This window comes from Hemiscyllium ocellatum, chromosome 18 (assembly GCF_020745735.1).
Source record: "Hemiscyllium ocellatum isolate sHemOce1 chromosome 18, sHemOce1.pat.X.cur, whole genome shotgun sequence".
In the NCBI taxonomy this organism is placed as follows: domain Eukaryota; kingdom Metazoa; phylum Chordata; class Chondrichthyes; order Orectolobiformes; family Hemiscylliidae; genus Hemiscyllium; species Hemiscyllium ocellatum.
Genome location: NC_083418.1, coordinates 17763462 through 17778199, shown reverse-complemented (window position 1 = coordinate 17778199; position 14738 = coordinate 17763462). Strand labels below are relative to the sequence as shown.

The 14738-nt window shown below is 43.8% G+C and overlaps 1 protein-coding gene across 2 annotated transcripts in view; it reads right to left on the bottom strand.

Moving 5' to 3' along the window:
- Positions 1–486: 486 nt before the first annotated feature.
- LOC132824349 (CD44 antigen-like) overlaps positions 487–14738 on the bottom strand; it is a 74458-nt gene continuing 60206 nt past the window's right edge. The window contains exons 5-8 of one of the 2 annotated variants that reach the window (XM_060838709.1): positions 11406–12977; positions 9706–9807; positions 7406–7484; positions 487–4189 (exon numbers count right to left, since the gene is read on the bottom strand). In XM_060838709.1, coding sequence (XP_060694692.1) covers positions 3913–4189; positions 7406–7484; positions 9706–9807; positions 11406–12977 — 2030 coding nt within the window. In that variant the 3' untranslated portion in view covers positions 487–3912. The remainder of the gene's footprint in view (positions 4190–7405; positions 7485–9705; positions 9808–11405; positions 12978–14738) is intronic. The other variant, XM_060838710.1, reaches the window with a different exon arrangement.

Genomic DNA, 14738 nt, shown 5'->3' with positions numbered 1-14738 from the left:
GGTATTGCCATTAATCAGTGTATTAATAACCTCTGCCTCTGCTCAGACACAGAATTTTCAAATCACTACCACATTGTTTGATGAGTGAAATATGACTTTGAGCCCATGGCACTCAAGAAGCCATTCCACCCAACTGGCAAATGCCAGCTTTAATGTTACACAAGGGTCCCCTGCCAGTGCTCTTCATTGAACCATCTCAGCCTATATTAGCATCACTCACACACTGGCATAGAGTGGCAGACACAGGCAAAGACAAACACGTGGGAAAATGGGACACACAGAGACATATGTATGCACAAATACACACACACACATGAACACGGATAGAAACCATCAGGCCAAAAGATGAAGTAGACAGAGAAATAGATACAGACTGACACAGAATCAGTCAGAAATGCACAAATTAAAACATATTTCTCTGAAACAGAAATACACACGTGTTTGGATAGTGACAAACATATACATGTGAATCCATTAGACCACAGCAAGAGAAAATAAATGAAAGCAGTATGTTTTTAGAGTTTTTTTTAATATAAATACAGAAGACTATTGACTCCATTGGAGTTTGAAATACATGTTAATAGCCACATGATGCAGACGTTTGTCAATGTGCTTTACAGCATCCAATTATAATATCATCAACCCAAAATAAATAACTCTGTATTCTCACGACCACAAATGTTAACTCACAACTTACCCATTACAAAATAAAAGGAGTAGATTTAATGCTTGGCAATGCTTGTTGCCAATGATCATACGAACACTAAATGTAACTGTCAGACCCCTCTATCCAGTATTTCAAAACAGTACTAACACAATCACGGCCCTCTTGACTGCCTCTGTTAATCTGTGAGAGGAATTCAGTACAAGCTCAAAGGGTCAACCCAATAACACAAACAAACAGGCCCTGTCCTGTCTGAAATTGTTTCAAATATATCTATCCAATTTACAAAGCTGGGCTGGAAATTGACAGTCTCTGGTGTCTGTGAACGCAAAGGTTGGTAACTCACTGCATTAGGTCAGTTTCTTACCAGACAAGAAACTGACAAGAAGACATCTGTCCTGTATCCAGGATTTCAGGAATGGAAATGGACTCCGGATCCCTCAGACCTTGGGCATAAAGAGCGATCTGGATCCCTACCCTTCCTACCACCGCCCCAACTTCTCAATACATTAAAACAAGACGTGTGCTAAATTGCATTATAGAAAAAAAAGGTCAAATCTTCCCCCAAGACTTCAGGAATCAGTTTGAAATTTCTGCGAGACTGCTTTTGGATATCAAGGAGCCAACAGGGGAACAAAGATCTCAATGTTGCATGGGAACACACTGTGTAAATGTGATGTGATCAGCCTTTGGTGCATGTACTGTGCAGGATCAACACTGCATCAAGGATCCTGTCTACACGGCTGAGTACCCCTAAGACCACTGACAGTCTTCAATACTCTGCCTTTCCAAACTTTGAAATATTGACCAAGCCCAAATGCTGTGCTTGTTGCATCCTTCCAATGTCCACAGTGTCCACCTGTGCACTGAACCGATTTCATAGCTCAATGGATTTTTCTACCTTGGTTGAGACTAAGAGTTTATGTCGAGACTGGCAGTACCAGTGAGTTAGTTACTCCTTGCTAATTCACAGGAAACAAGAGCTAACATTCTGCCTTCACGTGCAGTGTAAATAGGATGCTCATGAGTCTCATTCAGGACTTTAAAAGGGGATGAGGCTCAGGAAACTGAATTCATACTCTATGTGCTTCATTTTGTATAGGCTGAGTAGTTATGTGACTGACAGATACAAGCAATCACTTGGTTTCTTACACAAAGATACATAGAGCCATCAAACAGCTGCTCAGTAACTAACAGGGGTCTGGTACCCAACATCCCCTTCCTTGTGTCCAACTATTCTTCAAGACCAGTACTGACGTTAAGGATCTGCTCATCCATCACAGTCTTGTGATTGGATCACTGGTGGGAAGCAGTGAGCAAAGTGCAAGGTGAGTTAGAGATTAACTGATCTCTGTTAGTGAACTATCTCAACGTATCAAACGCTGTACAGGGTCCTGAGTAAATGTGCAATTAAAATAGTGATCCCCTGTGACTGGGATGATGATATATACAAATAAACATCTTCCTAAGTAATGTTTGACAGCATTAATCCACAAGCCATATCAGCCTTGTGCTAGTAATTCACGCTGTAAGCAAATCTGCTGACTTGTGATTCACCAGTTCGATAAAGTCATCTGTGAAAGGAGAGACAGTAACACTGTTTCAGGCCTGTGACTGAAAAATTCACTGTTCCTCTCCTCAGATGCTGCCTGACCTCCTGAAAACATCCAGACTTTTCTCTTCTGCTCCAAAACATCAATCTGCCTCTTCAAATGCAAATCAATAGAAAGCCAGGGAGGTGGACGGGTGAGAAGGCTGGAAGTGGTCGGTTGGAAGTCTAAAATGTCGGGAGTGTTGACATTGCCAGGACACCGGTCTGTGTGAATGGTGCCTCTCACTTGCACAGGGAGCAGGTTAAGACAGACTATGGATTGGATATACAACTCCTACAGCTCACAGACATGGCAAAGACAGTGAGCTGCAGTCTGCAACACTGAGCTGCTGAAACAGCATCCCCTTACTCTGAGGGGGTAGCCCAGGAGGCTCCAGTACATTGCTATCTAGACTGGCATTGCACAATATTACAAGCAGTTATTAAAAATAGAAGTATAGTTTAAACAAACTATTAACACATCATTCCTTCACACACTGGACTGTTGACTATTTTATTATATTTACAGTGATTTTCCGTTCCTCAATATGATGAAGCCCATCTCCAAAAGGCCATGGGGATTTATTGGTTCTGGGAATTAGTCACTCTTCAGATTTAGCCACTGAATGAGAAGTGAAGTGAATTTTAAATCCGGGTTAAGTTCCCTCTGAACTGGAATCAAACACTCTCAGTACAGGTGGTTGTGAATAAAATATATCGCTGCCGTTCTGACATTGCTGTCTGACTCCCCCTATGGGATAAAGCTCCCTGCTACATTCGATTCCATACTCCTGATTCCTCGCAATCTTTGAGAGGAGATTGGCAGTTTATTCAAAAATACGAAATCAGAGGGTGCTGAATTTAAACAGGACTAAAGTTTAGCGGACTAACTTCACTGTGGCTTTGCTAAGAATATCAATCCTGATTCAAGGGAATTTGTCACTCTCAATATTATCCGAGCTCTATTAAAGCAGTCTCTCACTTTGTTCCAAATGGGGCCATTGTCCTACATCCCTTTCCCTACAGTTTATTTAACAGGCTGTTAACCATTTGGCCCCTCAGTCCCAGGGTGTAGAATAATAGGGATGAATCCAGGGAGGGGAGTGATAGCTGATGGAAAAGGAGAAGCATTTCATTTGAAAACAGCACAGGGCACTGGCAGAGTCTGACACCAGAGTGGAACAGCTCGACATGACAGTGACACACAAGTGAGTTGATACAACACGCAACTGATAGGATCTGACATGAAAGCATCAAGCCACAACATTGCAACTACACATTCCAACACGGGAAGAGAATGAGGGCAACCTGAAGTGAAAAAGGGACCAACAATGACAGAGACGACATGTGAGGATGGCATGTTGTTGACACTGGCTGATATGGGAGCAAACCAGTTGGATATGTTCAACATATAGATGGACCCAAGGAGTGAAATGCAGTTCAACACGGGAAGGGAAGGTGGAACACTCTGTGCTTATGCAGATATACTGGTGCTTTCGAGCAGGCATCATAGCCACTGGTGTTTACAGAACTTTGCGGGATTTTACACACAGCTTATCAAAGTGCTGACAGACACATTTAGTAGATTTGCATTGAGCCAGTGACAAATGGAGAGTGCTGGCAGGAGCAGAACTGGGTCGCCACCACGATTCCCACGCTAGCTCCTGTCCTCTTCAGCAGCTGTGGCTGTCAACATTTCCCTCTCGGATGGTTCTCCTGATTCTTCACCACTCATTAACCGGGAAGCTTCGGCTGATTCCGATACAACCTCCACATTATCTTTACTCATCAGCTGGATCCACTCGTCTGACCTCTTTATATCGGCTTTCACTCCAGATTCATCCACCAGGTCTCTCCCATTCCCATTGTCCATGATGGCTGCATTATCGTCCTGGGGCCTTGTGATAGCTAAACTTTTCTTCCGTCCACACAACCTGACAATACATACGTAGGGTCAGAGAATGTTGATTATTAGAAGCTGTTTAATCATGCAAGTTCTATAACAAACTCGTAAATCAATGTCAAAAGAACACAATTAAACCATTCCACCAAAAGGCACAGAAAGCCCAGACAGAGCTCCCAGAGTGTTCGGAGAAGGAGAGAGAGAGAGAGAGAGAGAGAGAGAGAGTGAAATTACTCCAGAAGTCGGTACCCCGTCACTAAGTCACCCTTTATTTACACATGCATAGTACATGACACTGACCCAGCTAACACAGAGTAGGCCCCTAGAGTGAGCAGAACCCCCAGCACTCTTATTTATATCTGTCAGCCAGGGCTCCCTGATTGGACCAAGTTAAAAGGTAGAAGACAGAGGATGGTGGTGGAAGGTTGATTTTCAGACTGGAGGCCTGTGACCAGTGGAGTGCCACAAGGATCGGCGCTGGGTCCTCTACTTTTTGTCATTTACATAAATGATTTGGATGAGAGCATAAGAGGTACAGTTAGTATGTTTGCAGATGACACCAAAATTGGAGGTGTAGTGGACAGCAAAGAGGGTTACTTCAGATTACACCAGGATCTGGACCAAGTGAGCCAATCGGCTGAGAAGTGGCAGATGGAGTTTAATTCAAATAAATGCAAGGTGCTGTATTTTGGGAAAGCAAATCATAGCAGGACTTATACACTTAATGGTAAGGTCCTAGGGAGTGTTGCTGAACAAAGAGACCTTGAAGTGCAGGTTCATAGCTCCTTGAAAGTGGAGTCGCAGGTAGATAGCATAGTGAAGAAGGCATTTGGTATGTTTTCCTTTATTGGTCAGAGTATTGAGTACAGGAGTTGGGAGGTCATGTTGTGGCTGTACAGGACATTGGTTAGGCCACTGTTGGAATATTGCGTGCAATTCTGGTTTCTTTCCTATCAGAAAGATGTTGTGAAACTTGAAAGGGTTCAGAAAAGATTTATGAGGATATTGCCAGGGTTGGAGGATTTGAGCTACAGGGAGAGGCTGAACAGGAAGGGGCTGTTTTCCCAGGAGCGTTGGAGGCTGAGGGGTGACCTTATAGAGGTTTACAAAATTATGCGGAGCATGGATAGGGTGAATAGACAAAGTCTTTTCCCTGGGGTCAGGGAGTCCAGAACTAGAAGGCATAGGTTTAGGGTGAGAGAGGAAAGATACAAAGAGACCTAAGGGGCAACTTTTACACACAGAGGATATGGTGGAGGCTGGTACAATTGCAACATTTAAGAGGCATTTGGATGGGTATATGAATAGTAAGGGTTTGGAGGGATATGGGCTGGGTGCTGGCAGGTGGGACTAGATTGGGTTGGGATATCTAATCCACATGGACAGGTTGGATCGAAGGGTCTGTTTCCATGCTGTACATCTCTATGACTCTAAAAGCCCCAATCAGGGAACTCACAATTAATGAGGTCCACCTGGCTGACCCCTAACCAGTAACTACAGAAGGCCGACACTGAGTTCTCAGAGATAGAGATGGAGAGAGATAGAGAGAGAGAGAGAAAGGTGGCCCAGGTAGACAGACATCACACAACAGAACCTCTGGGTGTGTCTGATGTGATTTTTGCCTCAAGCACGGTCTGCTCCCTAAAATGGTTATGCAATAGTTATGTCCTGTAATGGAAGAAATGAAAATTGGATAATGTAGTATTGAAGAATCTAACAGCCATTTATTATAACTAGTTGTTATGTAAAAAAACCCCATCAGTTTACAGGCACAATAGCTATCTAGGCTGATACTAACCAATGAAGTTACACAGAGAAGCATGCTGAGTCATGTTTCAGGGCTTCTGAACAGAACATATAGTTAGAGGGGCCATGGATAGAGTGCGAAAACAGATTGTCCATTGTTTCCAGACAGAATGACTGGACAGAGACTCTGGACACAGTATTCTGATAGAGTGTCCGGACAGAGCATCATTACCTCAGAAAAGTGTTAAGCATAGCAATAAAGTTATAGTCATAGATATGTACAGCACAGAAACAGACCCTTCGGTCCAAATCACCCATGCCAACCAGATATCCTACATTAATCTAGTCTAATGCTAATATTTGGCGCATATCCCACTGACCCTTTCTAATCACGTATCCATTCAGGTGCTAATTAAATGTTATAATTGTATCCCCTCCACCATCTTGTTTAACTGGGTTGAGGCACAAAGAAATTCCTGCAATATCTCTGATTGGATTGTTGAGGGTTATTCTCCTGTGAGGCAGCATTGCCATTTTCTGGTCTGGCAGCTGCCCAGTTGACAGTTCCTGGCTGTTTCTATTGCAATGTCACCCACTTATGCCATATCAGGAGCAGGCCAGTGTTTGACACAGCCTTTCAGTTAATTAAGCATTGCTTTGGACCTAATAACTCAATCAAACTCTCAAGGTCCCAATAGCCACCATCTGCTTCTCCCAGCTCAGCTGTGCTATTAGATTGACAAGGAAGCTATGGCTCCCTGACTCTCCATCTCATCATCTTCCTGCACAGTACTCTCTTGACCACCCACCCAGCTCCAGGAGATGCCAGTGTGCATAACACTCTTTGTCTTGTTGCTCCCTTGAAGGTCACGCCCTAGGAGTCAGCCCCTGCATTTGGTTTTGCAGAGTTTGGGTGTTGGGATGCCATGTTGCGGCATAACTTGACCTTGGTTAGGCCATTTTTGGAATGCTGAATTTAATTCTGGCCTCCCTGCTCCAGGAAGGATGTTGTTAAACTTGAGAGGGGCAAAGAAGATTTACAAGGATGTTGTTGGGATTGGAAGGTTTTGGTGATAGGGAGAGGATGGATAGGCTGAGTCCTTTTTCCCTGGAGTGTCAGAGGCTGAAGGGTGATCTTATAGAGGATTATGAAATCATGAGGGGCATAGATAGGGTGACTAGCCAAAGTTTTTTTCCCAAGGTAGGATAGTCCAAAAACCAAAGGGCATAGGTTTAGGGTGAGAGGGGAAAGGACCTGAGGGACAACTTTTTCACGCAGAGGGTGGTGCCTATATGGAATGAGCTGCCAGAGAAAGTGGTGGAGGCTGGTACAATTACAACATTTAAAAGGCATTTGGATGGGTATATGAATAGGAAGGGTTTAGAGGGATATGAATGCTAGTCAATAGGACTAGATTAATTTCGGATACCTAGTTGGCATGGGCAAATTGGATCAAAGGGTCTATTTCATGCTGTACGATTCTATGGTTCTATGCCTCACCTTTTACTGTATGCAGTCAGCAGTCCACCAAATATAATGATGAGAAGAGACCCGATAATCCCCACCACGATCAGCCAGTCTGGACAAGAGAAGAAAATCCACAGATTAGCAAACAGATCTGACAAATAACTCTTCATCTTTGATAGGTGTTTATCAATAGAAATACCAGGGAGGAATTTGCCTCTGTGAGTTCCAGTTGAGTGAATGGTGACAGCTTATCTGTCAGTTTGAAGTTTTTGGGTTGAAGTTCCAGCAATACCTGCTGCTGGGGATGTGATGGTGTAACAGTGATGTCACAGAGCTATTAATCCACAGAGCCTGGGGTAAAAGGTTCAAATCCCACCATGGCTGCCAGTGGGATTCAACAATTCCAGGAAATAAATTTGCCATCTTTAAGTGGTGTTGTCTACAGCACAATGGTTGTCTCTGAAATGGCCAAGCAAGCCATTCAGTTCTATCAACCGCTACAAAAGCAATGAAGCTGTAGAAACTCTCAGCACTTTAACAACCCTGCAAAGTCCTCCTCTCGAACATCTGGGAGCTAGTGACAAAATTGGGAGAGCTATCTCACAGTCTGGTCTGCCAGAGTCAAAGACTCCTCCTACCTCAGTTATTATCTCTTCCAACCTCTTCTGTCGGGCAGAAGATACAAAAACATATGCACATGTACCAACAGATTCAAGAACAGCTTTTTCCCTGCTGCTATTAGACTTCTGATTGGACCTCTCAAATCTTCAATTTAATGTTCATCTCGCTCAGCTGAGGGGTAAACAGAGGTTCATAAAGTCATGAGGGGCATGGATGGGAAAATAGGCAATGTCTTTTCCCTGGGGTGTGGGAGTACAGAACTAGAGGGCATAGGTTAAGGGTGAGGGGGGAAAAATTTAAAAGGGACCTAAGGGGCAACTTTTTCACACAGAGGGTGGTACATGTATGGAATGAGCTTCCAGAGTGGTGGAGGAGACTGGTACAATTACAACATTTAAAAGGCATCTGGATGGGTATATGAATACAAAGGGTTTAGAGGGATATGACAAAATGGGACTAGATTAGTTTAGGATATCTGGTTGGCATGGACAAGTTGAATGGAAGGGTCTGTTTCTGTGCTGTACATCTCTAGGTCTCTATGACTCCGTGCACTTTCTCTGCAATTGTAATCCTTGCTCTGTTCTATTACCCGAATGCACTTTATATGGTATGATCTGCCTATACTGCACGCAAAACAAAACTTTTCACTGTAATTTGGCACATGTGACAATAATAAATCAAATAAAATCAAAATCAAATCAAATCAAATACCTTCCAGACAATGTCCCAGACACCGCCATCCCCATCCCTGGCTATGAGAAATGCTGAAGGCACTGCAAAGACTACGGGCCCTGACAACATTCTGACAGAGGCCTCTAGCCAAGCTGCTAACACAGCTATGAGCAGGAGGCACAGAATGGCCATGGTGGATTGGCTATCAGCTCTCATTTTCCACTCTGCCCACTGTCAGCTTTTTCTATTGGCCTGGATTCAGACTCACCCGGACCTGTGAGTCAATGATGCCCTGTAGCCGGTGAGGCAGAATAGTGACAGAAAAGGTGCACAATGACTCGTCAGATTGGATTAGCATCACAAGTTTTGGAGGTGAAAGGCTTCTTCCCCACACAAATGCAATAGTGCCATAGGAATGGAGCTGCCTACCAGACTGCTCAGTGGCACTGTTGGCATGAGGATGAACAGGACAAGACAAGCTGGGACAATGAGGTGGTTTACCGGGGAGACCCGGTTTTTCTGTCTTGGCTACCACTCATGGTTTACAGCTCAGGAAAATATCACATCAGGCATAAAGTGTCAATCGTAGAGCATTGCCCAGCTGCCTACAAAAAGAAATCAATTGGCCTGTGTTTGAATCAGTAAATCAAAGAAATCATAATAAGTCTGAGCATGAGATAATTGATATGATAGTTCATTGATTCAAAAGTCTTTTAATCCAAATTATCTGACTGAACGTGACTCTAATTGCCACACTGCGATGTTATAATTTCTCATTTTGAATCATTCAAATCTTTGAGCACATAAAAATCCCCATGGAAAGTGCGCTGTGCACAGACAGGAATGCTCTGTTTGGCATCAATTTCTGTTGTCACCTTGTGGAGTGGGGCAGTGTGAGTGAACTCAGTCCATGTCTCGTGGATACTCCAACATAAAAACAACTGCATGGCCTCAAAAATGGTCCAGGCATTTGCAAACGTTTTGTGTGGTAAATACACCAGAAATGAGGGAGTGTGTTTAAGAATGGTCAGGTCACTTACCAAAACTGGCTTCAGGAGGTTTCTCTCCAACAGTTGGTGGTGTTTGTAACTTTAAACCAAAGCGATCATCCAGAGTAATCTGATCTGTGCTGTTTGGCTTAGCTTGAGAGAATAGAAAGAAAGATCCATAAATCTGAGGTTTCATCCAGTCCTAGAGCTCATTTTTTTTGCAGAAAGTGCATGTCCCAATCTCCCAGGCAACCAATCAAGCTATACCCAGGATGCATCATAGAACATAGAACAGTGCAGCTCAGGAACCGGCCCTTCAGCCCACAATGTTGTGCCGAACATGATACCCAATGAAACTAATCCCTCTTAACTGCCCTTGGTCCATATCTATCCATTCCTTGCAAATTCATATGCTTATCTAAAAGTCCCTTATCAAATGCGCGTCCACCACCAACTCTGCATTCCGGACTCCTACCACTCTTTTTGTAAAACAACCTGCCCCTCACGTCTCCTTTGAACTTTCCCCCAGTCATCTTAAATGCATGCCCCCTAGTATTAGACATTTCGATTCTGGGAAAAAGATTATGACCATCATTATTACCTATGCACCTCATAATTTTGTAAACTACTCTCAAGTCTAACCTCAGCCTCTGCGTGCAAGAGAAAACAACCTGAGTTCTTCTAGTCCATTGAAGGGCCGGTTGGTGAGAAAGAAGCCTAAACTGACAGACCTCCAGTGGCAATCAAACATTAGGAATTGTATCAAATTTTACACATTAGTTGTCAAGAGCATAAATTTCTTAAATACATAGCACATCAATTTTAATTTACCTTTGGTTTTAAATCCATTAAATTATTGATTTCTAAAACTTAGTTTCTGCTCTTGCACACCCTTCCTTCATCAGTGGGCACAGACCAATGCGAACTTTACTGTACTCCATAGCAATGATCAATCCTGCTCCATAGCAACCATCAATGGTGCTCCATAGCAACACAACAATACTGTTCCATAGCAACCCATCAAATAGTGGTCCATAGCAGTACCTAAATACCGCTACACAGCAACCCTCAGTACTGAACCGTACAAGCCCATCAATACTCATTCTTTAGAATGATTGAATAAGTTGCAGGTTCGATGGAAGAAAACTATTCCTTCTGAATCGGAGAGTCCAGAAAGATTAAAATTAGAGTCAGAGATGATGTCAGAAAATTCTTCAGCCAAACTGGATTTCTGTCCACCAAAATGCTACTGCGGGTTTATTGAAAATGTTGAAACCGAGACTGATAGTTTTTAGTTATTAGACAAGGAAATTGGGTTAAGATACAGGTCCTTTTGGGATCAAAATGAACAGACGCGCAGGTTCAAGGGGCTGAATGGCTTCGAAGGGAGACATGAGGAAGGAAAGTGCCAGTGTTACCGCAGGGGAGGGACAGGGAGAAGAGGTCCCAGGGATGATGTTGGCACTAGAAAGAATTATAGCAAAGAATAGCTTCAAGATGAAATAATCAGAGGCTTTCCTCTGGAGGCACCATTGTTTATTGAAAAGTAGATTGTAGCATGTGAGGTGATTAACTACATGAAGTATATAACTCTACAAACAGAACAAAAACTCTGGCAATGGAAGTCCCAAGGTATCAAGAGACTACTAACTGTAACTGAGAGGGAATGAGTTTCAGCTTGTACAGGAAAGTATACAATACTGGGGCAAAGATCGAACTGCAATACTAGAAATACAGTAAATTATACCTACCATCTCGTACTGTACCTGCTGTGATTGGATTGATCATCGTCTGAGAGGTGGCAGATTGTCCAAACTCATGGGTCCTGATGGTGTGTGGTAGCCCCGTAGTCATTAACCTTAACAGAAACGTGGTCCTTCTGGAGGAAGGACCCATTAGTTTAACATTGTGCTTCTCTTTACTATTGCTTGGGATGTCATTCAAGGTCATTTCCGATAACTGGGAGGTCGGGTGGTCCACACTGGTGGAAGAGGATGTGGTTGCTTTAGACAAATAGCCAGAGGGCCGTACAGATGGAGCCGGTTTGACCCGAACATCCTGAGAAACAGTCCCCGTGGCTGCGGAATGGCTCTCCCATTTGGAACCTGGGTTAGCCGGTTGGATGGTAGATATTCTTGCAATGCCAGTTGTCGCTGTAAGGTTGGGAGAAAGCCTGAGAGTGGGACGTGGTGTCTCTGACCTCAGCATCGCTGTGGGACCATCCCCACTTTCTGTAAATAGGTCAGCTGGGGCTGGAGATGCTGTGAGAGAGAACCTTTGATGACCACTCAAGTCTGTACTGTGTTCTCTGAGCACTTCTGTCGTCAGCACTTCCAAAGTACTTCCATTCTCCGGTGAATCAGAAGGCGCTACAACTGAAGGTGTCAATCTGGCATCAAGTGCAGTGACCGTCACCTGATCCAAGTGCACCTGGGCAGATTCGGAGCTCACCATTTCAGAAATACTCCCAGTTTCTGTAGATAGGTACGTTGGAAACAGGGAGACGGGGATTGGCACCTCTCCGTTCACTCTGTCATTCACCACGGGTTCAGAATGAGCCAATCTGGTGCCAGCAACGGTTTCCTGAGGTTGCTCAGTGGAATTTGGAGACACTGGCATGGACGCTGTCCCAACCCTGTGTATTCCAACCACTGGGGGCTTTTGTGTGGTTTCAGAAGACCGGGTGGTGGTTACACCGACCACTTCCTTGCGTCCGCTTTCTGTGTTTGTTTGCAACATTAATGAATCTTCCGAAGTGAGGCGGAAATCTGATGCATCTTTGTGGACCTTGGTGTGGAGCATCATTGCATTCACTTCAAGGGGGTTGTCTGAAATCAGTGCAGAGGGGGAAGAATGAGCGATGCTGTCTACTGTGGTCAAATCTGTCTCTGAACGACGTTCCAATTTGGTTTCTGTAACTTGATTCTTTATTTTTAATGCTGTTTCCTTGTTTGACTCATTGTGCAGTTTCATATCGCCAGTGTACCCAGAGCCATTCGTCGCCACGCTGGTATTCTTTTGCAAACTTGGCAACGTGGTTTCAGGGAGGTTACTTGCTACAAATCCTAGCACGGTGTAAGCCATGCCCAGCTCTGCTGTGTAGCCTGCAGTCACATTGAATACAGCTCGCGTTTGCTGCTTTTCTGTAGCTCCTGATTTCCCTGAAGGTGACACCGTTGACCGGATGTGTAATCGTGATGAACCCTGGGGTGAAGACTCGTCAGGTCCTGGCCTGAGGGTAGGTGATTCACTCTCCACTGCCACGGTTGCTGTAGTAACAACATCGCGACTTTTTACCGCCTGGGTTGCTGGGTGTTCGATAACTATTAAACAACAAACGAGAAAGACAACCTTAAATTTCCATTTCTCAGAACATCGCTCACGTGCCCTTCACATGAATAGTAGGAGGCCATTCAGCCTCGAGTGTATTCTGCCATGAACTCAGGTCATGGCTGACATCAACGTCAACCACTTTAACCAGCCTAATGTTCCATAATCAGTGTTTCTCTCTGACCAAATCCATCAACCTCATGTTGGTGCAATATGCCTGGCTTTGCAGTTCAGAATACATACTCATGTACACATGAAGAAATGCTTCAGTCAAAGGAGGAGATCAATTTCCTAAACGTTTGAGTGAGAAGCCACAATGACATAAATTACTGATGGGTTATTAGTAGAAGCCAGTTAGAGGTATTGCCATGAAATGCTGAAAGGACTCAACAGACAAAGACACAAACTTAACATTTCAGCTCAGTAAGTCTTCATCAGAGTGTTTGTGCCATACTGCATTTCTATTCTCAGTCTTTGACTACCGACAGTAATTTTCATCTGAAAGAAACATAGAAATATAGGAAATAGGAGCAGGAGTAGGCTATTTGCCCTTTGAGTAGCCCTTTGAGCCTGCACTACCATTCAATATGATCCCGCTGACCATTCAATTCAGTTCCCTTTTCCCACTTTCTCCCTATATCGAACTCTTTCTTGAAAACATTCGATGTTTTGTCCTCGACTGTTTTCTGTGGCAGAGAATTCCACAGGCTCACCACTCTCTGGATGAAGACATTTTTCCTCAGTTCCAATCTAAGTGGCCAACCTCTTATCCTTAAACTGTGACCCCTGGTTCTGGACTCCCCAATCATTGGGAATATCTTTCCTGCATTTATCCTGTCCACCCCTGTTAGAATTTTATATGTTCCCTTTAGATTTTCCCCCTCACCCTTCTGAATTACAGTGAATACAGTCCTGACTAATACAGTCTCCATAGGTCAGTCCGGCCCTCCTGAGAATCAGTTGGGTAAAACTTTGTTGCACTTCCTCCATGGCCAGAACATCCTTCCTCAGATACGGAGACCGGAAATGTGCACACTACTCCAGGTGCAGTCTCAGCAAGGCCTGTAAATTGCAGCAAGACCTCCCTGCTCCTGCACTCTAATTCTCCCACAGGAAGGCTAACATCCCATTTGCCTTCTTCATCACCTGCTGCACCCGCAATCCTCACTTTCAGTGACTGGTGTACAAGGGGACCCACGTCTCATTACACCTCCCCCCCTTTTCCCAATACATCATCATAAGTTAAAGCTGTACTAGTGTTATGAATTTGAAGGCGTGTACTGTACGTTTGAGAGAGGAAATGCTGTTTTGGACTGAGAACAGCTGTCATATGACTAGCTAGCAGTCTCAGAGTTTACTGGAAAATTGAAAACATGGAACATTTGACTGTGAAATAGATACCTGAGTTGGTTGCTATCTTGACAACAATTCAAATTTAACTAATTAGTTTAAATTATGCCCCAGGATACTAAAACCCAATCAATTTTGAATTTATTGTTTTGCCAATATCGAACCAATGTTGGGGGTATGAAAGAGGCAGGCAGTTAGAAAGTTAGACAGAGAGTAAACTGCCATTCAAAACACTCTCTATCAAAGGTACCTTTGTCACATGAAACATCTTTGTCGTAAAAGACAGAAGATGACCCAGGGAGATCTTCAGCCAAAAGCAGGAGGACACCGGAGATTACAACCACTGTGTGGTTTTGAAATTAAGTTGACGTAACTTTAACACAGGTGATTATTGGAACAGTATA